The sequence below is a fragment of the Tursiops truncatus genome, chromosome 7, assembly GCF_011762595.2.
Source record: "Tursiops truncatus isolate mTurTru1 chromosome 7, mTurTru1.mat.Y, whole genome shotgun sequence".
NCBI classification, from domain to species: domain Eukaryota; kingdom Metazoa; phylum Chordata; class Mammalia; order Artiodactyla; family Delphinidae; genus Tursiops; species Tursiops truncatus.
This window is the reverse complement of record NC_047040.1, coordinates 54,487,822-54,513,519: the sequence shown is the minus strand read 5'-3', so window position 1 is coordinate 54,513,519 and position 25,698 is coordinate 54,487,822. Positions and strand designations below refer to the sequence as shown.

At 38.5% G+C, this 25,698-nt stretch overlaps 1 protein-coding gene and 2 pseudogenes across 1 annotated transcript; 1 reads left to right on the top strand and 2 right to left on the bottom strand.

The window, feature by feature from the left end:
- Nucleotides 1–180: 180 nt before the first annotated feature.
- Nucleotides 181–25,255, top strand: PLEKHA3 (pleckstrin homology domain containing A3). Its single transcript, XM_004311428.4, has 8 exons — nucleotides 181–974; nucleotides 4,750–4,866; nucleotides 9,446–9,601; nucleotides 12,098–12,234; nucleotides 13,755–13,919; nucleotides 17,035–17,078; nucleotides 18,726–18,841; nucleotides 23,199–25,255. Exons 1-8 carry the CDS (start codon nucleotides 935–937, stop codon nucleotides 23,324–23,326), a joined length of 903 nt encoding a protein of 300 aa, XP_004311476.3. The 5' UTR covers nucleotides 181–934; the 3' UTR covers nucleotides 23,327–25,255.
- Nucleotides 5,585–5,935, bottom strand: LOC109547765 (putative ribosomal protein eS26-like; annotated as a pseudogene).
- LOC101323094 (small ribosomal subunit protein eS27-like pseudogene) lies at nucleotides 21,359–21,791 on the bottom strand (annotated as a pseudogene).
- Nucleotides 25,256–25,698: the final 443 nt, after the last annotated feature.

The following is a 25,698-nucleotide window of genomic DNA, read 5'->3' as shown; positions in this document are numbered from 1 at the left end:
GTTTTATATTCTAAATGAAGTTGTGGCTAAGATTCTTTGTCGGCGTGGTGGGACTCTCAATGTACACTGACTTCCTAGAAGATAATTTCTCGGACCCCCTGAATGGGAGAAGGATACGAAGGAAACATAAAGAGGAGGCTTTTTTTTTTTTTTTTGAAAAAACCACCAGAAAGACCTGAGACTCAGTTACAGGAAAACCTGAGAGGCCTACGAGCGCGACGTGGGTGGGGGAGGGGGGCGGCTAGTCCCAGGGTCGGCCCGGGGGCTGCGCACGTAGCCAGGTCCGAGTCCGCCGGTCCCGGGCCCTGAGGCTTAGGCCCCGGGGGGGCCGTCGGTCCGAGGCTCGGCGTTCTGGGTGAGAGCGGGAACCCAGGGCCGCCAGCCTAAGGCCTGTGGGAGGATGAGGAGGAGTCACGGCTCCGACCCGCCCTCCTCGCGCAGCCTCGGGCTGGGCTGAGCCGCAGCAAGGCGCGCCCGCTCCTCCAGCCCCGCCGCGGGGGAGGGGTTTCCCGGGACGAGCCGGCCCCTTTCATCCAGGAAGTGAAAGCGACGTCGAGGTCAATGAAAACAAACGAGAGACCTGGGGGAGGAAAGGAAGGCGGGCGAGGAGGAAGGAGCGCCGGGGCGCGGAAGGGAGCAGCGGGGCGGTGGGAGCGCGAGCGGGAGGCCGGCCGCGGTCCCGAATTTGCCGCCGCCTTCGGGGCTCGCCCGGGGATGTCTCAAGGCCCCCAAGCACCACGCGGCGGCCGCCGTCCCGGCCTCTGAGGGCCGCCACGTCCCGGCAGCGCGCGCGGGCTGAGGGCTGCTCTGTGCTGGCTGGGGGCGCCCGGGGAGGGGCCCGGGCGGGCCGGGAGGGGCTGCCCAGGCCCCGCGTTTCCCCCTTCACCGCGGCCGGCGCCAGGCCAGGAGGATGCGCGGCGCCGGGCTCTGAAGCATGGAGGGAGTTCTGTACAAGTGGACCAACTATCTCACGGGTATGAGGGCTCCACTGACCGGGGTGGGGGTGGGGGCGGCGGGGAGAGAACTTGGACGGGCTCAGGCAGGGAGGCTGCGGAGAAGGCGGGTAAGGGGCTCCTCCTCCCTCCGGCAGGCCGGCGGGGACCCTCACAGCGAATCGGTTCTGTCTGGTTCCCGGGCTTAATCGCTCTCTCTGTCCCTTGTAAGTGCCCATCTGGCCTCTGCAGGGGACAGTTCGAGGCTGCGCACCATCCTGAGGGTGGGAAGTGCACCTGACCATTTCTTTGACCGTGTAATAATACTTCTGTTTTCTCCTGTAGCTTCCGGAACCATTCCTAGTCACTCTACATGTGTTGCTGCAGTCTCTGCCTTTATTCACACTTAATTCAGCATTTTGTTGATAACTGAGTTGTTGGGGCATAGGACTGTAATGGGCCCTTTAAAATCAAGATTTCGTTTTAGGAAATCTTTTCACTGTTTCTTTTAATTTTCCTTAGCAACACGGTTTATTTTAAAAGTTCTCTTCGTTGAAGTTGTTCAAGCATAGCAAGCAAGATTTTGGAAGCTGTTCCCAGATTATATTCTCTTAGGGGTTGATTGTCAATGAGTTATCCTTATGTTTTGGTATTCAGGTAAGTGTGTGAGAAATTGTGGGAGAAAGTGCAAGACACAGAAGGTGGAGCAGGCAAATCAGTTTCACTCATGAAGTTGGTTGAAAGGAAGAACACCAAAGAACTAGGTGTTTCTGTAGAAATGAGAGACCAGCAGGGAAGGGCCCTTTTCCATGACACCAACAGTCTGGTTTATTAAAAGAGCCTTAAATCTGAGTTGTAGTCCCATCTCTGCCATCAGCTAACAGTAAGGACAAGTCACTTTTTCCTCTCAAGATCTGTCTCATAGGGCAGTGGTGATCAACTAGTTTATCCTGAAGGTGTCTTCCAACTCCAGAATTCTGTGATCTCACCAAATTAGAGGAAGGGGAGTGGATTTAAAGTAGGATTAAATAGCAAACAGATTTCTTGGTTTAGTGTAATAGGCCAGTCTTGATTTGCTGCCCACTTGTTCACTCTGCCAAAAGTATTGAACCCCTTAGTAATTGTATCAGACATTCAACTAGTGTCCATCTGACCTTGTGCAAAATTTGCACATAAACACTTAAAGACATAAGCACTGAGCTATAATTGTCTCTTCTTTTTGATTAGTTGGAATGTTAAAGACATTTATAGCAGCGAATGCTTTAACATTTATGATACATGGATGTTTTGTTTGCATTAGAATGTCAAACACTTTATTTCTGTAACTGGTATGTTTTAACAGGAAACATTTAAAAAAACGAGGCAAATTTTTTTTATTAGGCATTTTCACATGGGCTGTTGTGAGAACAGTTATACTGTTTAGTTTAACTTTGAGATGGTAGTTACTCTGCTTTGAGATGCAGATGATCATCTCATTGCAAACATTCTAAGCACGCAGTGGCTTGGGAGGTCATGTGAGGATCTTATGCATAGCCCAGAGCAATGGGTGATTACTAAGATGAGTCAAAATTTATTCCTGGAGCTAAATGTGGTCTTAGTGGCCCTCTTTCTCATCTCCTGTCGCTGAGCACCAGCTGGTTGAGCTTTTAACGTTGTGTACTTAAGGTTTTAATCTTTGCAGAGCATTTAAGTTAACTGCTAGTATGCAGTGTAGAAGCTTGATGAAATGAAATCTTTTGTTTGGAAGAATTCTATTTTTAAAATTTAAATTTGGCTCAGTGGCATGCTGATTATTTTAGTTCATCTTAGGTCAGAAGGATGAATAGCTGTTCATACTAAGTGATCTTTAAGGAACCTTCCAGTTTGATGACAGTGTGCTTTAAGAATCCTTTGTAGAGAATAAGAATTTCAGTAACATTTGGTAGTTTGAGATAAAAAAGAATGTGTGTTATGAAAACGTATTAGAAAAAGGAATACCTATGCATTTTTTTCACAGATATAGTCCTTATATATATGTGTGAATCAATTAGAGATTGTTTCATTAAATATTTCTTCAAAGAGGTATGTAGAGATCATTAGCAGTCTTAGATTAATATACTTAACTATAGTCACTTTTCAAGTTGGTACAAATTCTAAATGAATCATTTTGCTCAATATTTATTTTAAAGAGATATTGAATCACAATAATGCAGGCTTACAAAATCACAATTTGTCCTGTAGGCACACTAGACTGGGGTTAGAGGAGTGTATTTTCACCATAACCTTCTTATAATTTGTTTGCCAAGGTGAATTAATATTTGGAAAGATACCATCCTCATCATTTCTATGCATGCCCAATACATTATGGATATACTGTGTATCTGTACTCTTATGGGTAACAGGCAATATCTCAGTTTTCTGTAATCATTCATTCATTCAATCACTTGAGAATTAAATTTTTTTTTAGTACCTGTTGTGTGCCAAGCACCTTTCCCAGGTTTTGGGAATTCAGTGATGAACAAGATAAAGTTCATGTACCAGAAGAACTTACCTTCTAATTTGCTAGACCTCATTAAGGAGTATAGAGTTTCGTAAAAAGAATTTTCCAAGCCTCTGAAACTTGGTTTTGGATATCCATCCCTCTGAACTGTATTATCACATTCCCTGCTGTTAATCTTTTTATGATTACTCAGCATTGTCATTTCAAAAGTGTTATAGGTAAAGCCTTTTGGGGAGGTAAATCCTGGGTCTATATCAGGATGTAAGAATGATTCCCCTATCTGTCACTGTCTTGGTACTATTTGGCCCAGAAAAACTGAACTGATTAATATAGCAGACAGTGTGTAAAGTGACCAGGCTGAATGGTGATTTAACAGTCACAGAAAGAACAAGGGCAGTCGCACTGCCTCCAGCATGGTCACCATGTTATTAATCAGTGAACTGTTGTAAATTAGTGGCATGCTTGATAAGATTTCAGGGAACACTGAGTATGGCTTGCAAGAGTGGGAGTTGAGCTTCAAGGAAAGACATCATCACCCCCAGCTTCGCATTAGAGCCAAGTCTGTGATAGTTGTGTGCTGTAGTCACTGAGTCAATGCTAATTAAATGAATGATTTCAATTTCTAGCATTTCTGCCTGAGCTGTGCAACAGCAGGGCAAGGAGAGAGGAGTGGTGGCTCCATGCTCTCACCACAGGGTATGCGACTTCTGTGTGAGAGACTGTAAATCATTCAGCACTCACTGTGTGCAAGGGAGTTGGCTTAGGTGGAGTATTTTATAGGAGAGAGGAAAGCCACATTGCAGAATTAGAGGGCGAGGTGGCACTTGAGAGGTCTTCTTGTTCAATTCGCTCATTTTGGAGACTGGGAATTTTTGATATTTAATGGGATGAAAATTCATCTCAGGTTATTCAACCTGGGACAAAGAATGATAACAAAACTAGGGCTAGAATCCATGTCTTCTGTTGCATTTTCCATTATGTTATAACCTGACTCTGTTTCCCTTAGAAGAAAGGGGCAATTGTGTTTGGGCTGTTTTCTGTGTGTAGGGCTATTTTTGAAGATGGGTCTGATGGGTTGTTAATGAGAAGGTTGTAAGCCAGAATAAAGGTATTATTCCCCATATTTATTCTGATCTAGAGGTTTCTCCAGAAATCTCTTCCAGCAAAATGGAGATTGATGCAAGAGTATTTTGGGCAGATCTTGGCAATTAAGATTTTCATTGTCAGAATGTTATTTTAGAGCCAAGAAATGACATGGATGGTAAATTTTGTAATCATAGTTTTCTGTGTGATTAAAGTACTTTTTTATTGCTGTTTTGTTATTTATGATCTTTGTAGGTTGGCAGCCTCGTTGGTTTGTTTTAGATAATGGAATCCTGTCCTACTATGATTCACAAGATGATGTTTGCAAAGGGAGCAAAGGAAGTATAAAGATGGCAGTTTGTGAAATTAAAGGTAAGTGAATATATGGAATTAAATGAATTTGTAGTTAGGTAAGTAAAGGGTTCTTCAGCATACTGCAAAAAGAGGAGAAAAGCGTTTCTAACCAGGAAGGGATCTTCTAATGCCATTTATCTCCTTAGCGTTCAGAAGTGGCACTTAGCATTGTTAGGCACAATTTTTGATATTTCTCCCTCTATAAATATACTTTGAATTGAAATTCGAAGTACTAGTGCTAGTCTTCCAATGTGGACTTGAAAAAGCAATTTCTTGTGGATGCCACTTTAGTGTCCATGCTGAGTCTACAAGTGTTTTCTTTCATGTTCATTGAAGCGTGTTGTAAAGATTGGAAGCTGAACTCTAAAGATGATGAGGCCAGCGCAGGTTTTTGGTAAAGTATGAACTCAGAGTCATAAACTCTGGTTCTTTGCTGAATTGGAAATAAGCTCTTCTGGGTAATAGAGATGTTTTTCCTTTCTTTTTCTTCTTTTTTTTAATGATCTTGAGAGTTTCAAGGAGTACTGGTCAGGAATATTGTAGGAAGCTCCTCTATCCGAATTTGTCTGGTGTTTTTCCCATGATTAGACTGGGGTTATGGGTTTTAGGGAGGAAGAGCACATCAGGAGTACATGCTGTCAACATGATACACCATTTTTTTTTCCAATGTATAATTTCCATTTTAATATTTTTTTTGGAGAGGATGGTTTTTCTTCAGTCTATAAGGACTTAGTCTTTACATGGACTTTGGTGGAGGTCATGGGGCAGCTTCCGCAGGTCTAAACTGGGGTGGGAGTGTTTGGTCCGTCTGGGATGAGCTTCACGGGAATGATTCCTGACTATCTTGCTCTGACTGGCACAACTCACGCAGTAATGTAGTTTTGATGTAAGTACAGGTGGGGAAGCACATAGGAATCGAAGACACTTACTTCCGAAATGTCCCCGATGGCTGCGGCCTCTACTGTGTTAATTAATGACCTTAATGGTGTCCTTGGGCATGCATTGGGCGAAGTTGGTGCAGTGAATAGGCTGCACATGGCCATGGCTCTTTTTTGGCATAACTGTTGTTCCTTCTTTTCTTCGTCATCTTGGAAGTGAGGACCTGAGAGAGCTGACATACCACTCTTGACATTAACCTTGACCACCTGTCTGAGGTAGTGTCTGTCAGATTTCTCTACTGTAAAGTTACCTTCCCCACTCCTTTTCCATACTGTGCTTTTTCAAAAGGGGAGAAAAAAGCAGTAAGTCATGCTGTAATTTTCATGAAGGAAGGTTTCATGGACCATTGATTCATTTGTGTGTGTGGTTGGGATATGTGGGGTGCAAGTAGGTAGGAGAAATCAGACAAAGTGGTAATGAAAAGTATTGAATTCTTCAAAGAGAATTGAAGGAAGAAATAAAGCACTAGAGAAGGGCGTGTTACACCCTACAGGGGCTCATGGCTACATAAGATATAGAAACACTTCAGCGTTGTTACTTGCATATTCTCTGAACTATATGAGGTGTAATTTTGTTTTATTTTTATAAATCACACAAGAAAAGCACATTCAAAGCATGAATTTTTATTTTTTAAAAAAATTATGGGAACTTCCCTGGCCATCCAGTGGTTAAGACTCTGTGATCCCACTGCATGGGGCACACAGGGTTTGGTACTTGGTTGGGGTAAGATCCCACATGCCACGCACTGCGGCCAAAAAAGAAAAAAAAGATATAAAAAAAAATGATGGTTTTATCTCATCTTATTCTTCATATTTGATTCCAAATGAGATTCTGACTCTTGTCAGAAATCAAACTACATTCAAAGTTCAAAGATTTGACAACCTTGAGGATATTTAAAAGACTGTTAGTGGCAGAATTCTTAAGGCAACTCTAGCACTTTTTCAAGCCATGGCAGCGTTATTGTTGTCCTTGTTATTTGTTTAAAGAATAAGATACAGAAATGGGCACAAATCTTCAATATTCAGCCTTAAGAATGCTTACAAAGTGAATACATTTGTGTAATCACCACCCAGATCAAGAATTAGAATATTATCAGCATTCTAGATGCTGGGATAATAATCATGTTACCTCAGCCATTAATCTCTCTAAAAGGTTACCATTAATCTGACTTTTATCACCATGTTTAAGTATTGCCTGCTTTTGAACATTATATAACTGGAATAAATCAATGTTTTCTTTTGTGTCTGGCTTACCATTATATTTGCGAAATTCATCTATGTCGTTCTTTGTAACAGTTCACCATTCTTACTGATGTGTTGTAATATTTTTATTGTGTGATTGTCCCACAGTTTGGCTCTCCATTCTAGTACTGATGGGTGTTTGTTTGTTTTTTCCATTTTGTTTCCATTTTGGGACTATAATAAGTAAAGCTGCCATAAACATTCTCATATATTTATTTTGTTGAACATATATATGCGTTTCTGTTCAGTATATATCTAGAACTGGAGTGGAATTGCTAAGGGAGACATTGAATATTCATACATTCAGCTTTAACGGATATTAAAGGAAATACTATTCTTGACTTTTGTTAAAACAGTAGGCACAAAGAAGCAGACTTACAGATGTAGAGAACAAGCTAGCTGTAGAGAACAAGCTAGCGTTACCAGTGGGGAGAGAGGAGGGAGGAGGAGCAAGATAGAGGTAAAAGCTTAAGAGGCACAAGCTACCGTGTATAAAATAAATAAGCTACAAGGATGTATTGTACAGCACAGGGAGTGTAGGCAATATTTTATAATAACTATAAGTAGAGTATAGTCTATAAAAATTTTTAATCACTATGTTGAACAGCTGAAACTAGTATAATGTTGTAAATCAACTATACCTCAATTTAAAAAAATTATTAAAAAAACCCAGTAAGGCAGACTTTACTCAGGTCTGTTGGAATAGGTATAGGAGCTACTGCAGTGGAGTTTTGCAGTAGGGGAGAGAAATTGGGCTCAACTCTGAATACAACAAGGAAAAGTGGGAGTTTATAGCCAAGGAACAGAGTGGCAGGGGGCGGGATAGGGGAATCAGTGGATGGAAAATTACAAGGATGAAACTTCAGAGATAAAGGGGGATTCTGATTAAACAGACCTAACGGGATTCTTATTGGAGGCAGGTCAGGGTGATCAGATATTATTACCTGGGGGTGGTGGGAAGTGGAATTTGGTCAGATAAGGAGGGTGATCAGATATTGAGGGTGGGGGATTCTGGCTAAACTGACTTAGCAGGATGTTTGCTAAAAGTGGACTCTACTAGGACAGAGCTGGAAGCCCCAGATTGGGCCTAGTCAAGCAGAGGGTTCAGAAGAGCCCAACAAGTTTGATCAAGGAGAGACTTTTTGTCTCAGATAGTGCCAAACTGTTTACCAAAGTAATTGTACCAATTTGTTTTTCAACTAGTATGAGAGTTTCAGTTGCTTTTCATCCTTGCCAAAGCTTACTATTAGCAATTTGAAGATTTTGAATTCTTCTATTATACCTAGTGCTATCTCATGGTGGTTTTTTTTTTTTAAACACTAATGGATTGAATCACTGTTAAATTTATTTATTTATTTATTTTTGGCTGCGTTGGATCTTCGTTGCTGTGCACGGGCTTTCTCTAGTTGGGGCAAGCAGGGGCTAGTCTTTGTTGCGGTGTGCGGGCTTCTCATTGCGGTGGCTTCTCTTGTTGTGGAGCACGGGCTCTAGGCACGCGGGCTTCAGTAGTTGTGGCACGTGGGCTCAGTAGTTGTGACTGGCGGGCTCTAGAGCGCAGGCTCAGTAGTTGTGGCACACAGGCTTAGTTGCTCCTCGGCATGTGGGATCTTCCCGGATCAGGGCTCGAACCCGTGTCCCCTGCATTGGCAGGCAGATTCTTAACCGCTGCGCCACCAGGGAGATCCCTCTCATGGTGGTTTTAACTTGCATTTTTTTCAATAACTAATGATGTTGAGTATTTTTTTAGATATTAATTAGGCAATTGAACATCCTCTTCTTTTGAAGTCCCTTTTCAAGTCTTTGGCCCAGTTTCTAAACTGAGCTATCTTTCACATTGATTTGTAGGAGTTCTTCGTATAGTCTGAATGAGTTTTCGTATTGCAGATAATTCTCCTGATCTGTAGTTTGTGTTTTCATTCTGTTAATGGTATCTTTTGACGAACAGAAGTTTTTAATTTCAGTAATACCCAATTTGTCAAAAATTTTTTTAATTAGAACTTTTTATGTCCTATTTAAGAAATCTTCTTGAAGGTTTATTGTTTTACCTTTTATATTTAGGTCTATTTTAGGTTGGTGGTTGACGTAAAATTCTGTAAAAAAGAGTGTGATAAGTGTGACAGGGGTACTGGTGGCCCCAGGGGAGGGAGTCTTAGATCTCACTTTTCAGTAGTTAATTTGTTGTTGTTTTCTGTTCACATGCTACCACCACTTTGACACCACTGCCAGCCTGGGTATATGTGAGAATGGTGGCTTGGAGGGTACCCCTGGATACCCCTTAAGGAGGTGTCACTGCCTGCCTCTTGAATCAGAGTTTGTTGTTTTAGGTCTGAAACATCTAATACTGTGTAAGTGATGATTTGATTCTCCACAAATTACTTGAGTTCGTGACTATATTTTCCCTTTGTTTATCATCGTAGTCCATTCAGCAGACAACACAAGAATGGAATTAATCATTCCAGGAGAGCAGCATTTCTACATGAAGGCAGTGAATGCAGCTGAAAGACAAAGGTGGCTGGTTGCTTTGGGGAGCTCCAAAGCCTGTTTGTCTGATACTAGGACCAAAAAAGAAAAAGGTAACTATAAATTTTTCCTTTGTGGTGAGAATATTTTCTTTAACATAAATGTAAATTGTCATGTTCACTTATAGTAATTTATCCCAAAGAAATAATCAGAAATGTAGAAGATCTATGTACATAGATGTTCATTATAGTGAAAAAATTTATAAACATTGCCAAGGTTTAAATTTAGGGGAATGGTTCAGTAAACTATATAGTGCTTTCATAGGCTGATATATTATGTAGCCAGTAAAATGTTTACAAGGAATTTTAATGATATGAGAAAATGCCCAAAATTAAGTGATAATTGAAAAAAGCAGGATTCAAAATTACATAGCCACTCCTTGGCCAACTCAGGAAAGATATGTAAGAATTGGTCAGGTTGTTACCTTTGGAAAGGGAATTTGTGGGAGACACTCACTTTTCACTTTATACCCTTTGACCGTAACTTTTGACTTTACCAGCTACAGATATTGCCCGTTCAAAAGCAAAGCAAGGGACTTCCCTGTTGGTCCAGTGGTTAGGGCTCAGCGCTTTCACTGCCGTGGCCCTGGGTTCAATCCTTGGTCGGGGAACTAAGATCCCGCAAGCTACGCATCCATGGCCAAAAAGAAAAAAAAAAGAGCCAAGCAAATAATTTATGGTATTAGTTCAATTATATGCAGATATAATGTGAAAATAATAACAGTATTTATATCTTGGTAGTGAGATTGCAGTTTTTTTCCCTATATATTTTTGATTTTCAAAAATTTTCACTGAGCATGTATTACTTTTATAATTAAAAACAATAGAAGTTATTTAAATTAGTGAAAACAACTAAATTGTGGGTTATTGAAAAATGAAGGCTAAGGATTGAATTTATAACAGTTTTCAAATATGTGGAAGAACATCACGGATAGAGTGTGGTTAAGGGTAGGATAAGAAGGAATGAGGACTTCCTTGGTGGTCCAGTGGTTAAGACTTCGCCTTCCAATGCCGGGGGTGCGGGTTCCATCCCTGGTTGGGGAGCTAAGATCCCACGTGCCTTCACGAGCAGAAAACAAAAAAACAGAAACAATATTGTAACAAATTCAATAAAGACTTTAAAAATGGTCCACATCGAAAAAAAACAGGGAATGAATAGTCACAATAGCCAAAAGGTAGAAACAACCCAAATGTTTATAGACAGATGAATGGATAAACATAGTATGGTATATACATAAAATGGTATTCAGCCTTATTATAAAGGAAGGAAATTCTAACAGATGCTATGAATAATGGTATGAATCTTGATGAATCTTGAATATGTGCTAAGTGAAATAAGCCAGTCACAAAAGGACAAATATTATTCCACTTATGTGGGGTACCTAGAGTCGTCAAATTCATAGAGACAGAAAATCGAATGGTGATTTCTAGGGGTTAAGGGATGGGGAAAAGGAGAGTTAGTGTTTAAAGTGTGTAGAGTTTCAGTTGGGGAAGATGAAAAAGTTCTGGAGATGGATGGTTGTACAGTAATGTGAATGTACTTAATGCCATCAAACTGTATACTTAAAAATGGTTAAAATAGTACACTTTGTTATATATATATATATCTACAATTAAAAAGAAGGAATGGACTTAAACTTGGGTAAAAATTAATTTAGGTTAGGTTAAATGGGCAGATAGAGCTGCTTTGGTCTCCTCTGGCTAGAGGGGCTTCATGACTAGTACCACAAAGCAGTGCCACTGGCTCAAAGAATATGGAGAAGCACCAGGATCTACTGTGTATACTTTTTTTCCTTCCTCTGCTGCTTACACATCTAGTTTAGAAGGTATTGGTAAGTGAGTGGCTGAGATTATGGCTGGATGTTTAGTCTGTCTGGATATATTAAAGAAAGGAACATAGGCTTTTAATTAAAAAAAATTCTTAAACCAATACTATGTGAAAATGAAGCTGTGAAAGGAACAGAAGAAAACAAATGAATGTTTATATAGAGCAGTTGTAACTATATAAGTTAAAAACTTCTGTTACCAAAATACAATAAAGAAAACTGAAAGAAAGCTGACAGATCTTGAAAAGTATTTACAGTATTTTGGAGGGATGAAAGATTGCTATCTTTAATGCGTAAGAACTTTTATAAATTATAAATTTATTGATTTATATATTACTAAGAGAAAAACCAAACATTAGAACTGGAAAAATGTGTAAAGGACAAGAAAAGCCAATTCACAAAAAAAGAAATACAAGTGCTTATCAAATTAAAGATGAGTAATGGAATGGAAATATCCTGTATAAGGCATTCATTGTCATCAGCCTGTCTCTGGAAATTAATCTACCTAAACTTCATGTCAGACATATGACAGCCAGTTTTTTCCACCTATCTAAAGAGAAGATGTTTCCTCAGGGAAAACCTTATATTCTATTTCCAAGGTCTCATACGTCTTAAGCTACAGGTATTCATATCTATTGCCTTACTTTTTAATGATTCCATTTTGTTGTTTTGCCTCTGAAGTATGAAAATAGTCTAATTGAATGTTTGCATATGTTCCTTTCAGAAATAAGTGAAACCAGTGAATCTCTGAAAACCAAAATGTCTGAGCTTCGCCTCTACTGTGACCTCCTAATGAAGCAAGTTCATACGATCCAAGAATTTGTTCACCATGATGAGAATCATTCATCTCCCAGCATAGAGGTATATCCAAGATGATCCTTTCATGTCTGATTATGCTTTGCAGCATATGGTGGGTGAACTTCTTACATAAGATGACAGAGAAGCATTTTCAAAATGAGTTATTCTCAGCTATTCAGACCTCTTCGTACTGTAGACTATCTGGAAGTTTGTAGTATCTTTTAGACTATGTCTGTATAACCAGAGTAAAGCAGCAAGCAGCACATTTGTCCAAGGAATCAAGGCCTGTCTTTGCAGCCAATTGATTATTTGATGGTTGGGGTAGGAAAGAAGCATTACCAGCTTTGTTCTCCAAACTAACTGCATGAGTTCATTGGACAGGTGCTGTTCTCTTTCTTTTGTAATTAGGTCCTAGCTTAACTACTGAGGGTTAATAATTTAACTTTATAAACTAACTTAAAAAAAGAATCATTCTCAGAGCAGTGATGTAGGAATCAAAATTCAGATTTGCAGAACCTGGCTATGAAATAGGCTCATTCTTTCTGGTGAAGTAGGACCAGTGAGCCTTACTGCTCTCCGGGTGAAAGGCCAGCCTGGTTCCCAGTCCCCTTTTGCCTAACTTGGGAGAAGTGGGACAAGAAATCTTCCTACTTTTCTGTGGCCTTCTACTAGGGAGGAATCTTAGGTGAGGTAGGTTGCCTTTAGATGCAAGTACATTAAACCCTAAGGCACTTGCTGTTTCACCACAGGCTCTCTGCAGGCAGGTGCCCTTACATCTGCTCCATTGGCTCAGGGACAGTGTCGGGGACCCAATCTTGTTCTGTCCTTCCACTCTGCCATTTTTGGTGTGTTGTTTTTTTCTCCTCATGCCCTAGCCTTCAAGGTGACTACAAGTGCGCACAGAAGCAGGAGGCAGTGGGGTAGCCAGGGTGGAGAGAGACCATCTCAGTTTGCTGTCCTTTGCTTTTATCAGGGAATGAAAATCCCAGAAACCCCAGCAGACTTCTCATTATCTTTTTAGTCTGGGTCCATGAAAACTAGGAAAAATGAGTATTTGACAAAGGGTCATGGAATAGACATGACTGGCTTAGACCAGTCTATATTCATCCCTCAGGAGCAAGGCGCTCTGCTGTCCCAAAAAGAACTTGGAATTTTTATTCTACCAAGGAAGAAATGGGGGAATGTGCGTGGGGTAGACATGAATTCTACCTGGCACTCAGTGACCCTCATGGTGTTCCACTGCTATGATTACCTTTGGAATTCTGATAGTTAGAAACTTACAGTCTAGGTAAGGTTTATTTAAGATAAATTTTTGTACACAGTTTTTCAATATGATACTTCGTTTAAATGCAAGAGTTATTTTTTTCTTGGAGTCTAATTTCATACATTGTTTACCTGAGAGACAGATAATTCTTATTCATGCATTGCTTTAATTTTCTAAGGTAATGCATTTTAAACAGATTTGAGCATAACCTAGTAAGGTATCCATTGAAGGTAATGTTTCATTACTTGATGGTAAGGTGGTGCATGAATCCACATAGCTGTGTGTGAATCTGTTCAACTTTTTGCATGTAATTTTTCAGAACATGAATGAAGCCTCTTCTCTACTTAGTGCCACGTGTAATACATTCATCACAACGCTTGAGGAATGTGTGAAGATAGCGAATGCCAAGTTTAAACCTGAGATGTTTCAGCTGTGCCATCCGGATCCCTTAGTTTCTCCTGTGTCACCTTCTCCTGTTCAAATGGTTGGAATTTCTAGTTTTTCTTCCAGTGATACTGCATGTGGTTTTGTTTTTGTGTTTATTTTTAAGGCTGGAAACTGGCAGTAGGAGGGAAATAGTCAACAGGTTGAATTTTTTTTTTTTTACTGTACTCATTCTGTATGGGAGCCTCTCAGCTGATGGGCTCAACATGAGCCAAGGTCCTGATCCCCTCCCCTTGGAAGGGCTATGCCATTTACCCCAGTGTGTCAGGAAAATATTATAGTGCTCTGTGGGTGCTGTGACATGAAAAGGTTGGGTAACACTCTTCTATTTGGTAAAAACACCACTAAGGGGTGAAGATTTACTCACAAGGGGATAAAATTAAGTAAATCTTTAGAGGAGCTGTAAGGGATTCGAAACAACATGTTACAGGGGAAACAGTATTTTATAGTCAGCATTTGGATTTGAACCTTGCAAGTAGGCAAGTTACTTAATCTCTCTGGACTTCATTTTTTTCATCTGTAAATTACAGTGTTTTTTACATCAGAGGTAGATGTAACCTGTTTAATGTTAGGTCCTTAACATTAGGTTCTTATCTTCTGATTACTGTGAACAGGGAGTACTCTTTTTGCCAAGGGTGATGGATTCATTGTCCTTTTCAAGGTAATAAACTTGCCCTAGCATGCTTTGGGAAACTTGGAGGTGAGATGAGGTTTGATGAAACCTTACATGTTTTTCATCAAACTATTTTTGTGAACTCTTTTGTGGAATGAAGAATGCCACCTGGCTCTTATTTTAGCAATTACCAGCAGACCTATTTGTTGGCAGAAATAATAGGGTACAACTTATTCTGAGGTTCTCTTAACCACCACAGCAAATTTGGTCATATGAGAATTAGTAAAGATTATTACCTAAATTTATTTAGATCATTATTTTCCTAAAGTGTTAAAAATTTTTTTTTATTTGGTTGCTGTGCAACTGAGTATTAGTTGCGGCTCACCGGCTCCTTAGTTGCAGCACATGGGCTCCTTAGTTGAGGCAGGCAAGCTCCTTAGTTGCAGCATGCAAACTCTTAGTTGCAACATGCATGTGGGATCTAGTTCCCTGACCAGGGATTGAACCTGGGCCCCCTGCGTTGCGAGCGTGGAGTCTTAACCACCGCGCCACTAGGGAAGTCTCTAGATCATTGATTTCTAAATAATTTATGATGGACCAACAGCATCCTCTGAGATAGGTATACCATGAAAATGAGTTTGATGGCCAGATTAGTTTGGGAAGTTCTAGGTTAACTTAAACAAATTGGGTTTTGCTGATGTAGGACTTCTTAGAACCTCTTTTATGCTAAAGTGTATTATGAATCTCTGAGGAGAGGTGGTGTGTAGTGTTTCTGAAATTTATTTGATGATTGAACCCTTTTGTTTATTTTTTAATAACTCAGAGGACTGTGTTGTTTAGTAGAACACAGTTTGACAATGTTGCTTTTTCGAACAATTTTAGGTTTATTGTGGACTGCTAAATAACATGTATAGTTGAACAAAAAATCCTGATCTTTTGAGATGAATGTATAGTGCTATGTTCCTGAGCTTGATGTACAAGGAGTACACTGTATTTTTTTTAAGGTGGACTTTATAGAATCAAATATAATGAAAACACCTCAAACCTGCCTAATTTCTTCATTGAACTTCTGAGGAGAATGCCTTCTGTTATAAATGTTCTATAGTCCAGAGAGGTCATATGTGTATTTTATGTATAAGAAGCTATAATAACTGTCTCTTTTAAACTAAAACTTTTTATCAGTAGAAACATTACAAGAAATCCAATAAGTTAATCTAGGAAATACTGGTTAGAGGCCACTTATTTTTCCTCACTGTGCCGTTTTACTTCATACATAAGGCAAAAATTGTGGCTTACGGTAAATAGTTCTGGAGACACATAGCATGGAAAGTAAGGTCAGACAGTCTTCAAGAGGAAATCTTTTTCTTTCTTTTTCTTTAACGACATGAGTAAATGAAAAATGAAGCTGAAAAATTTGAGAATTCCAAAATTAACTTGATCTTTATAACTACTTTATATGGTTATCTCATCGTGTCCCTCTTTAAATTAACTTGCACTCAGTTATATTTCAAATCATCATAGAAGTTTAAACAATTGTCATTTTGATCCACAGATAATTGTAGTGGGGGTGTTGCTGCGTGAGTAATCCTAAAGGAAGTGATTTCTGTTAAAGGAGATGTTAATGTCCAGTTGCATCTTTATTTTAATCATATTAGATATCCTTGGACTACAAATTGGATGGGTCATAATTGTTCTCATTTCAACTGGGATTTCTCAGAGCAACTGTAGAAGGCATTTACGTAACATAACTGTTAGACTTGGACTCACTTGTAAGACTCTTAAGCCCCTGTATATAAAGCAACCATCCTTAGCCTTTGATATAAACGTTGCTTTTTTTGCTACTTTGCTAAGCATTGAAATCTACTTGGCTACCTCTGTTTTTTTGGTGGAGTAGTTAGATCTAAATTATGTTTCGTATTTGTCATATTTATTAATACTATGCTGACTCAGATTTTATTTATTTATTTATATTTTAAGTGTATGTTTTTAGAAACCTATTTGAGGCTTAGGGTTCCTCTTCTGAGTTTTTAAAAGACTTGAATAATTAATGCTGTTTTCCATGAAAACCACACTTTAGAACATCTGTGTAATAGCTACCTGAATAATGAATGGTAAGGAGAAGCTCTGCCCTTTAAAAAAAAGAGAGAGACATTTATTAGATTATTTTCTTTTCTGGCTTGCTGGATACTCCTTTTCATCACAAATAGTGTGATTTTTTTGGGGACTTGTTAAGTATACTGTTTTTTTATATCTTTATACAAACACATGTATTATATATATATTATAAAATTCAGTTTTTAATATTGAGAAAACAATCCAGCATGTTTTTGTATGTGTTGAGAAAGATTTCAGTTAATAATTATTGGGGAGAAAGCTTGATATTGTGCTAATAATGTTACTTGGGTCTGTAAAAAATAAATTTTTTGGCCAGCCATCTTTTTCTTTGAGTAAATTTATGTTAATTATGATAATAATAATATATTAGAGCTGTCTTATTCTACTTGATATATGAATTATGCTTATTTTCTTTTTAAATTTCTAGATGAAGCGTTCTGTCAGCCACCCTGGTTCTTGCAGTTCAGAGAGGTAAAATAACCTTTTCTTCTGACCAAGTTCTCTCAGAATTATACCTACTTAGGGAACTTCTTTGGGTCTTTAACATAAAGTGGAATGTAAACTCTGTATGGGCAAAGTCTGGTTCTGATTTGCTCAGCAAATTCTCTTAGTGCTTAGTATAGGGTCTGGTCCCAGTAGGTAGTAGGTAAAGAAAAAAAATGAGTGAATAAATTAGTCAGCAAGGTAAGCACCTTGACAGCTATCATACTTTTTTTAGATGTAAATTATATCCAACGATGGTTAATAGAAATCCATTTTTGATGTATTAAGGCTCCAAGCTTAGGCTTATTTTACTACAGTTTTTTATAGCATCATATATTCATGCTGAGCTGTTGTTATAATAGGAGCTAAGGTGTTACTGAAAAGAGAGAAAAACTATTGATATTTTAAAGTATGTATTCATATCAACACATTTAAAAAATTTACGTTCTAGATCTTGCCAATATCACAGGCTATTTATCTTGGTAGGTAACATTCTTTTAAGTTGCTATGGTTGTCTTATTATGGTTGTCTTTGGAAAATGATGAAATTATAGTGACATTAGCATTTATTTCTCTACATTAATATAGGGGTAGGGGAAAAAAAAGGTTATTGTAGGATTATGTGAAATCACATGTGTGAAACTTTAGAAAATTGTAAAGCACTATAGAATTCATCTTTCATTCAGTAAACATCTATTGAGTGCCTACCAAAAGAAAAAAAAGTGCTAACTGAACCCCCTTATTATTTTGTCACTTTATTTTTCCCTCTGATGGTTATGTAATTGATTGAACTGTCACGGGCTGAGAGGAGTCCAGTGATGTGTGTATCTAATCCTATCAGGGAATGAAGAGTTTCATCAACTGAATTTTCCAGAAAAATAAAAGCTTGATTCCTTTAACAAACTTTTATCTTTATGACAGAATTTTTTTGACCTGTATTTTATCCTTTCTACCTTATTAAATAAGATATAATAAGAATTTTAAAACTTTTTTCTTTTTTTTGATGAATCAAAGTTGTCATTAAGAACAGTAATGTTGGGCTGTCATCCAGTGGTAGTTGAGGTGCTGTTGAGTGGTGGTGATTTGCTTCTGTGTTGAATTTTTTAGGTTGATTTTTCTAGTTCTCTGGTTTTCCAGACTGATTTTTTAAAACTAGTTTTCCTAGCCTCCATTTGCCGTCTTTATCCGCTCTTGCTGCTCTCAGTGAGTTGGCTCCTAGCATGCTCCCACGCTGCTTGCCCGTCCCCTCCGCTCTGCTGTTTTATATTGGCTGTGGATGACGCTAGATGCATGCACTTGTGAAGTCCATAACTTCTAGTTTTTAAACACTTGTTAACCATCTGATACGTTTACTCTCTAGCTGGACCTTCCTCTATAAAAGAAATCACTTCTTCATTGTACCTCTTTTCCTTTTAATTTGGCTCAGAGGCTGTATTCCCCAGCTTACCAACTAGATTCTAAATGATTTGACTTGTTTGTGGCCTGACCTCTGAAGGAGTAGAATGTTGCTAAAATAGAACTTTGGGTATTAAAATAGTTCTTCTTTCATTTAAAGAGAAGTCATTGAAAACTGCAGTTGAGGGTGTTTTCATTTGTTGAAGTCCTTAAAATTTAATGCTTTTTATTTAACTTGCAGGAGTAGCCACTCTATAAAAGAAACAGTGTCTACACTTCACCGACTCTCCCAGAGGCGCCGAAGAACCTACTCAGATACAGACTCTTGTAATGATGCTCCTCTCGAAGACCCAGATAGTAAGTTAGAAGGGCTGTGTCTCTCCCTTTGGCCTATTCAGCAAAATTGGTGTGGGGCTCTGTAATTGTTGAAATGAAGGGTACTGACAGTGACCACTGTACTTGCCCGTGAATTCAGAGCTATGCAACTAGCACACAATCAACAGAAGCTCATATATTCTCTTACAGTCACCTTTGTTATTAGGAAGTACTAAGTATCTCTTTGTAAGTACCATATCTTAGATTTATATATGTAATATCAAAATCTTTTACTCCCACTGCATTTTAGTAATCTCTTAGTAATTTATATTCCCATTGTGTTTGCATTTAAAAAACATGTTAGAAGAAAGCATAAATTGTAGGTAGGATTCTAGGGGAAAATAAAGGCAAGTTCTAAGTTCAAAGAAAAAAAATCAGCATTGTTACTTAAAGAATTTGAAATGGCCAAGGACAATAATTTTTTCTGGTGGTGGTGATGAATTATAATAACATTTATTCCTGTACCTTTTCTTCCTTATTATTAAAGAGTCAGCATACTGTGATTGAATCCTTTAGGAAAGGTTTTGTGATTTATGTTAAAATTTAATTATTTTTCTCTTCAGAGAAAAAGCTTTGAAAGTCAGTCAGAATATCTACTTCGACAGTAGTGACCATGATTTTCAGTGAATGCCAATATGGTATTATTATTACAACTCCATTAATAGACTTTTGCTTTTCAGAGTCTTTACTATTGCCCGTGAAACATGTGGGATAGAAATTACATACAGTTCTCAATTAAGCAACAGATTGTGTTCCAAGAGTTTATTTGTAAGTCAGCTGTTTGGAACAAGATTTTATTTCCCTTATGGAAATGACATGGTGAATGGTGGTTAACTTCTTTAGATGGCCTAGAAGAGCCCGGCTGATTTATAGTGTGGCTGAAATGGGACTAAACAATGGTGTTGGATTTCTAGTATTTGAATATGTTGAAAACATTGTATAAAATAGAGTTGCTTTACTTAACCAGAAGGTTAAACAGGTTTAATTAGAGGAGAAATGTAAAGTTCGTGAAAATGGTTGAGATTCTAAAGGGGACTGCTGATCATTTTCAGATGTTTAGAAGTTGATGGCATTTTTTTTTTTTTTTTTCGGTACACGGGCCTCTCACTGTCGTGGCCTCTCCCGTTGCGGAGCACAGGCTCTGGACACGCAGGCTCAGCAGCCATGGCTCACGGGCCTAGCCGCTCCGCGGCATGTGGGATCTTCCCAGACTGGGGCACGAACCCGTGTCCCCTGCATCGACAGGCCCCACTGCGCCACCAGTGAAGCCCGGCATTTTTTTAAAAAATAAGTTTATTTATTTATATTTGGCTGTGTTGGGTCTTTGGTGCTGTGTGTGGGCTTTCTTTAGTTGAGGCGAGCGGGGTCTATTCTTCGTTGCGGTGCATGGGCTTCTCATTGCGGTGGCTTCTCTTGTTGTGGAGCACAGCCTCTAGGCGCCTGGGCTTCAGTAGTTGTGGCACGTGGGCCCACTAGTTGTGGCTCACGGGCTCTAGAGCGCAGGCTCAGTAGGTGTGGTGCACAGGCTTAGTTGCTCCGCGGCATGTGGGATCTTCCCGGACCAGGACTCAAACCCGTGTCCCCTGCATTGGCAGGAGGATTCTTAACCACCGTGCCACCAGGGAAGCCTGCATTTTTTTTTTTTTAATGCCCATTTTTCTTACAGAACTAATCTATTTATTGATATAGAACACTATGCTCATTATCATTTTGAATATAAGTTGGGCAATGAGTAAAGAAATGAAAGAAGGAAAAGGATTGAGTGTCGAAAGGGGTTGGGAGAAACTTTCCTGGGCCAATTTACTAGATCTTGGAAGTGATAAGAAAAAGAGGAAAATGGTTAAAGAGCTTAAGTATGGGAAAAAATGTCACCTGGGGCAGGTAACATACATTCTGATTTACCTTGCTCTTTCTGCCTTTTATACATGACCCTTTTCATCCAGAGCTTATGAAAGAGTTCTATTCTGCCTTGTACTTTTCTTTAGATGCCATTTCTTTTTTTAAATTTTGTGGCTGCGTTGGGTCTTCGTTGCTGCACACAGGCTTTCTCTAGTTGCGGTGAGTGGGGGCTACTCTTCGTTGCAGTGCGGGGGCTTCTCATTGCGGTGGTTTCTCTTGTTGTGGAGCATGGGCTCTAGGTGTGTGGGCTCAGTAGTTGCAGCACACGGGCTCAGTAGTTGCGACACCAGGCCCTAGAGCGCGTGGGCTTCAGTAGTTGTGGTGCACAGGCTCAGTAGTTGTGGCTTGCGGGCTTAGTTGCTCTGCGGCATGTGGGATCTTCCTGGACCAGGGCTCAAACCCGTGTCCCCTGCATTGGCAGGTGGATCCTTAACCACTGCGCCACCAGGGAAGTCCTGCCATTTCTTTTTTTTAAGGGCGTCATTTTCATTGGTTATAGCTAAATTAATTCTTTCAAAGCCAGCCATTTTCCTTAGCTCTCTTCTCTTTTAGGCACTCTGGTTCTGATTTTTTTGCCCATAATCAATACTTTATTGAAAAACTGACACCAAAATAGGAGAGTGCTGTTGTATACCTTACAAAATTAAACATAATTACATTATCTTGGTAGATTAACTGGAATTAATGAACTGATAAGGCTTTCTGCGATAGAACACAAATTCAGGAAGTTGTGTGGATCATTAGTGTTGCTTTCTTCTAAATGAACACCCTTCTGTGAGTCTGGCCTTTCCTCCCGTCGACTGGCACAACACGGTTGAACAATCTACACAAAGCACCACTGTCTGAGCATGGCTGTAAACCGTGGTAATCTTGTAGCAGCCTGGACATTTTACATCCATAAAATAAGAATTTGCACTTTGAACCAGCCGTTCCTTTCTGTGTTTTTTCTTTTCCTCTTCCAAGGAAGGATGCAGTAAATCTCTAGCCAAAGGCATGTTGATCCTTCTGCAAGCCCAGCCCGTGCAGATCTCTAAGGCGACACCCCTAGCGAGCCTGGTTCTGAATTTTTTTTTTTTTTTTTTTTTTGCCGTATGCGGGCCTCTCACTGTTGTGGCCTCTCCCGTTACGGTCCGGACCCGCAGGCTCAGCGGCCGTAGCTCATGGACCCAGCCGCTCCGCGGCATGTGGGATCTTCCCAGATCGGGGCATGAACCCGTGTCCCCTGCATCGACAGGCGGACTCTCAACCACTGCGCCACCAGGGAAGCCCTGGTTCTGAATTTTTGAAAACTGTTTTTATAAGATCTAAGCGTAAATATTCCACTTAACACCCCCTAATTTAGCTGTTAAGGAGGGTAACAAAATTAGTTACACACACCCACACCCATACATGCATTAATGTTTATATATACTGGTGTTAATATTTTTATACATACATATATCTCACTTCTCTAGAACTTTTTAAAATTGGCAAGTGTAGGGTAGGTCAGAGTTTTATCCTTAGATTTCCTTCTGTTTATCCTAAAGTTTAGTGTCCCAGTTAGTTGACAAAGCAGAGACTGAATTAGTGCTCTTTCTTAGAAAGTATGTTTTGCAAATTAGCAATCTTAGTTGAAAGTCTTTATTGCAGCATATTCTTTTTCTTGAGATATGCAGCTGCTTCTACGTTTATTAACTAGATTTTTTAAAATTATAAAAGTGATAAATGTTCATGCTAAATTAAAAAAATATGTACATGTGAAAGTGAATAGGACCATGCCAATGTGTTTGATGTGCTCACTTGGCAGCTGCAGTGATAGTTTTGTGAGCTGCATCCCAAATGGAGATATGAGAACTTTCACTGTGACATACCTTGTCAGCTTTCCTCAGAAAATCTTGTGATGCTTTGCTGTATACCTAAAACTAACACAACATTGTAAATCAACTATACTCCAATAAAATTAAAATATTAAAAAAAAAAAGAAAGAAAAAGAAAGTCTTGTGATGAAAAGAGCAAGACCTGAATTAGTTCCAGTTCTGTTACCAATTGTGTGATTCTTGGGTTAGGCCTGTAATCTTTTTTGGGACTTGGTTTCTTTGCCTAGAAAATGAGGAGGATACCAACAGCATTAAAACGATCAGGTTGGAAAAGCGATAGTTAAGAAAGACTAAATTCAATTCAGCAAATACTTATTGGCTGCTCATGTGTGCCAACCTTGGTTCTAGCAATGAACAAAACAAGTATCTCTCCTTCAGATAGTTTCATAATTTCTCAAGAACTCTGAAGTTTCTCCTTACAACTGCCAATACTAGAAAAGTTACATTTTTACTCTTAAACAAATGATCAAAAAGTTAGCAGGAAGCTACAGGAATTTCATGTCCCTGAATAGGAAATATTCTTTCATGGAGGACTGGAGTTAATATTGATAGGATGTTTAACCTTTTAATCAATTTCTTAATAGGACCTGTTCACTGTTCCAGAAATACACTTAATGGAGATTTGGCATCAGCAACCATTCCTGAAGAAAGCAGACTTATGGCCAAAAAAAAATCTGAATCGGAAGATCCTCTTCCATCCTTCTCTTCCTGAGGAAACGGAAGTGTCCAACTTCCTCTAAGTATTGCTATGCAAAAGCTGCTGTAATTAAACTATGTTATAGGGAGTAATTTTTCCCTTAGGATTTCTCTGCACTTTATAGAATATTGTAAAACAAACAAAAAACAACCCACATACCTTTGAAGTGTATTTTATCTTTATATAGTTTATTTGCAAGAGTATTTTCTTAATAACTTCACAGTATGAATGTGCATCTTTTTTTTTTTTTTGAACAAATGATGGTGTAACATTTTGACATCTGTAAGGACAAATGTAGATATTTTTCTAAAATACTGTGAGGGACTGACATCTTAGTCAGTGTGTATTGTAGCTTATAAACATGAAATCTTATAAACCTAAGGTTTCAGTTTGACAGAAGTGTGATATATGTAACTTGTGCCATGGACCAAATGGTCACTTTACCCCAGCTGAAAGTGAGTTACGGTCGCAGCTTGATGGTGTTTGTATTATATTCCTTTAAGCAAAAAGGAAACATTTAATATTCGAAATATTTTTACCCCAAATACCATGACATTGAGGATTTTTTAAAAACGAGATCGTGCTGTCCTTTGTATATGAAGTTGACACTACTGATTTATCAATACCAAATATTGGGTTAAAGTATTTAATTTTTACTTATTTATTTTTCTGTTGCATCAGAAAAAATGATTGCATCCTAACTTTTATGACCTACCAAATTTAAGATGTGTATACCTTGTTATTTACATTGTTCTAGAAAAGAGGTTAATATTGTAGTGACCTTGCTCACTTCCACCAGAGAAATAAATGACTTGCAATGGAAGAGGATTTTAGTGCTTTTTTCCGAAAATAGACGTAAGCTGCTGTTGTAAGGTATTAATGTTTGCAGCTCTTTAGACTATCTAGACATTTTTTATTTATGAATACTTATAAAAAAGGAATCTGTCAAGGTGACTGCCCTACATAACTTGAGAATGGCATTATTTAATTAAAGAACAAATAGCATTTTTTGGTAGTGCCTGTCCATACCTATTGTCAGTGTTTGCTTTGTAAACTGTTTTTTCAGTTCACTTTGGAGTGATGGTTTTTCCAAGGTTTTGGATGAGGAGCACTTTAAAACAAACTGGTTTGGTGTTTTTAAGTTAATCATATGTTTAATAAATATGTGGTTTTTGCATTCAAACTCATCATATAATACATTGTATTTTTTACATTTATTGATAGTTTGTCTAATCTTTATCAAGTGGTAATAATATTCTTTATTGCTTTGATTTTGTTTGTATCTTTGGACCTCATAGTAAATACACAAATTAGGCATATTTTTAGCTTTTTTGCCTGTGAGCTTAGAATAGTGCGTCCTATTCATTTTAAATTTCTGTTTTAAGTTTATGTGAGAATTTTTTTAAAAGAATTAATATTTGGTATTTCCTTATTGAAATAAGTCTGTAGTTATAGGCTTTCTTCCTTATGTTTAAAATGGACATAAACAATCTATATACATTAATATACATTTAGATTAACTCTGTGCTACTTAAAGTATTTGTGATTTTAAATAGCACACAGGTTATTAGACTATATTAAGAAGAATCTTTCTGCTCATGTTATACTTCATATGTCTAATTTGAGAAAAAAGTTTGATAATGTAAGTTTTCATGTTGAGCGAGTAATCAGATTTTTTGCTCCTTCTATTTTTTTATTTTTTATTTTTTGTAGTAAGGATGAGTGGTGATAAGACTATGAAGGTCAAGGTGGTACCAATTGTGGGAGTTTTTCTGGTAGTTTTTTTTTGAACCAGTATGTTTATAATGAAAACACTATAACAAAGCTTTTGAACTCATGGAAAATAAATCCATTTTCTATTGCTTTATCAAAAAATATGAGTTCCTGAACAGTTTTCTGTAAATACCTTAAAAAATAAAATACAGTTATTTCTGGTTCATATCATTTTTTTCTCCTTGAAACAGGTCCTTTGAAAAAGTTTGCTATATTCCTAAGTATGGCTTTTATTGTGACTGGAGCCACCTTTTCTCCCTTAGGAACCAACACATTTGTGAAATCATTTTTTTTTTTTTTAGGGGATATCAATGTATCATGAATTACATTCTAGGTTTTGGTCAGTGAGTTGGTAGCATGAAGCAACCTATAAAGCTTCAGGGAACCTAGCGTTTTGAGGAGCCCAGTGTATTTTCAAGTGTGCCTGACTTTTTTGAATTTTAAGAAAAAGATGAACCAAATAAGAACAATTTCATAAGAATTTTAGTTTTTCAGGACTTTCTGTAATGTATAACTATTGGTTCTTGTTTTGCTTTATCTAGGCCATGGGGTTATTGAGAAATTTAGAGACTCTTGGTATATCAGTGATCTTCTAAGCAGAGCTAGTACTTGCT